Source organism: Pyxicephalus adspersus, chromosome 8 (assembly GCF_032062135.1).
Source record: "Pyxicephalus adspersus chromosome 8, UCB_Pads_2.0, whole genome shotgun sequence".
In the NCBI taxonomy this organism is placed as follows: domain Eukaryota; kingdom Metazoa; phylum Chordata; class Amphibia; order Anura; family Pyxicephalidae; genus Pyxicephalus; species Pyxicephalus adspersus.
Genome location: NC_092865.1, coordinates 1,420,695 through 1,421,832, shown reverse-complemented (window position 1 = coordinate 1,421,832; position 1,138 = coordinate 1,420,695). Strand labels below are relative to the sequence as shown.

Genomic DNA, 1,138 nt, shown 5'->3' with positions numbered 1-1,138 from the left:
TTGATGTTAAGGGAACATTGGGGTGCATTAAGATGATGATAGGGCCTGACTTCAGTCAAAATTTTAATCTTTAATTTTAGTTTAGGTTAGGAAAGTGGCGGGTGGTGGGCCCAGCTAAAAGGGGCCGGGGAGATCACTGAACTATTTACAGGAACTCTAACAGTTCTTCATTCAGTCATCTGCTTACCGAAGCCCACACTTTATCCTGATATCGAACACCAAGGTACAAAGTCCCAATACATCACCAGAAAACCTAGGAACATTTCGCCATACTTCAGCATTACCTTGTCGTTGCCTTTATAGTACGGGATCCCGCAGGAGTACTGTTTATTGAAGTCAAATCCATGCTGGACAAGAAACTGGACAGACTGCGGCTCCACAATGTAATCCTCCATACACAGCAGCGTCAGGTTGTAAATCTGTGATAAGTAGACATTCTTACCCTGTGATAGGAGGATAAAACAAGGCCAGTGTAAGATTAGGCCGTTTCTTGCTCTGTAGACCAATAAGAGCCATTCTGCTTCACTTACACCAGGGAACCACTTAAATGTATGGTACAGTATAGCCACTCATTACATTAAATGCAAATGCAGCAGTTGTGCTAAAGTCCAACCAGTCTATCACCCTGACACCACAGGTAATATGTGGTCTAGGTTGCTTTCCATTAATTGTTAACTTCCCCGAAATGTCTTTTTGTTTTGCCCTCCAAACATATAAATTGCACTCCATCAACCCACAAAAACTGTTTTATTAGGAAAAATAAAGGAACTTTTTTTATGGATCACCTGTTCTAGCAAGCCACTGGGAGGTAAAGTGTGGGGTGGGCGGACTTGGTGCTAAAGTTCGGAGTTGAGCTTTATGCTTGGTGTTCACTTACATAGTAAGTTAAGTTGAAAAAAGACAAAAGTCCATAAAGTGCAACCACTAGGGAGATATACATATCCCAGATATAAAACCCTAGGGACATAAATGATCCAGAGGAAGGCAAAAAACCCTTTTATATCCCTGGTTCAATTTTCTCCAACAGGGAAAAAAAATCCTTACTGATTCCATGAGACAATCCCATGGATCAGCAGTCACTGTTATCTTTACTTTAAATCCTTAATCCCCAGTTATATTCTGTGCTTCTAGAAATCAT

At 40.9% G+C, this 1,138-nt stretch overlaps 1 protein-coding gene across 3 annotated transcripts in view; it reads right to left on the bottom strand.

The window, feature by feature from the left end:
- The window catches only part of TOE1 (target of EGR1, exonuclease), a 10,971-nt gene that overhangs the window by 4,847 nt on the left and 4,986 nt on the right, over window positions 1–1,138 (bottom strand). For all 3 annotated transcript variants that reach the window (XM_072419296.1, XM_072419297.1, XM_072419298.1), the window contains one exon: window positions 285–443. In XM_072419296.1, the coding sequence (XP_072275397.1) occupies window positions 285–443 (159 nt within the window). The remainder of the gene's footprint in view (window positions 1–284; window positions 444–1,138) is intronic.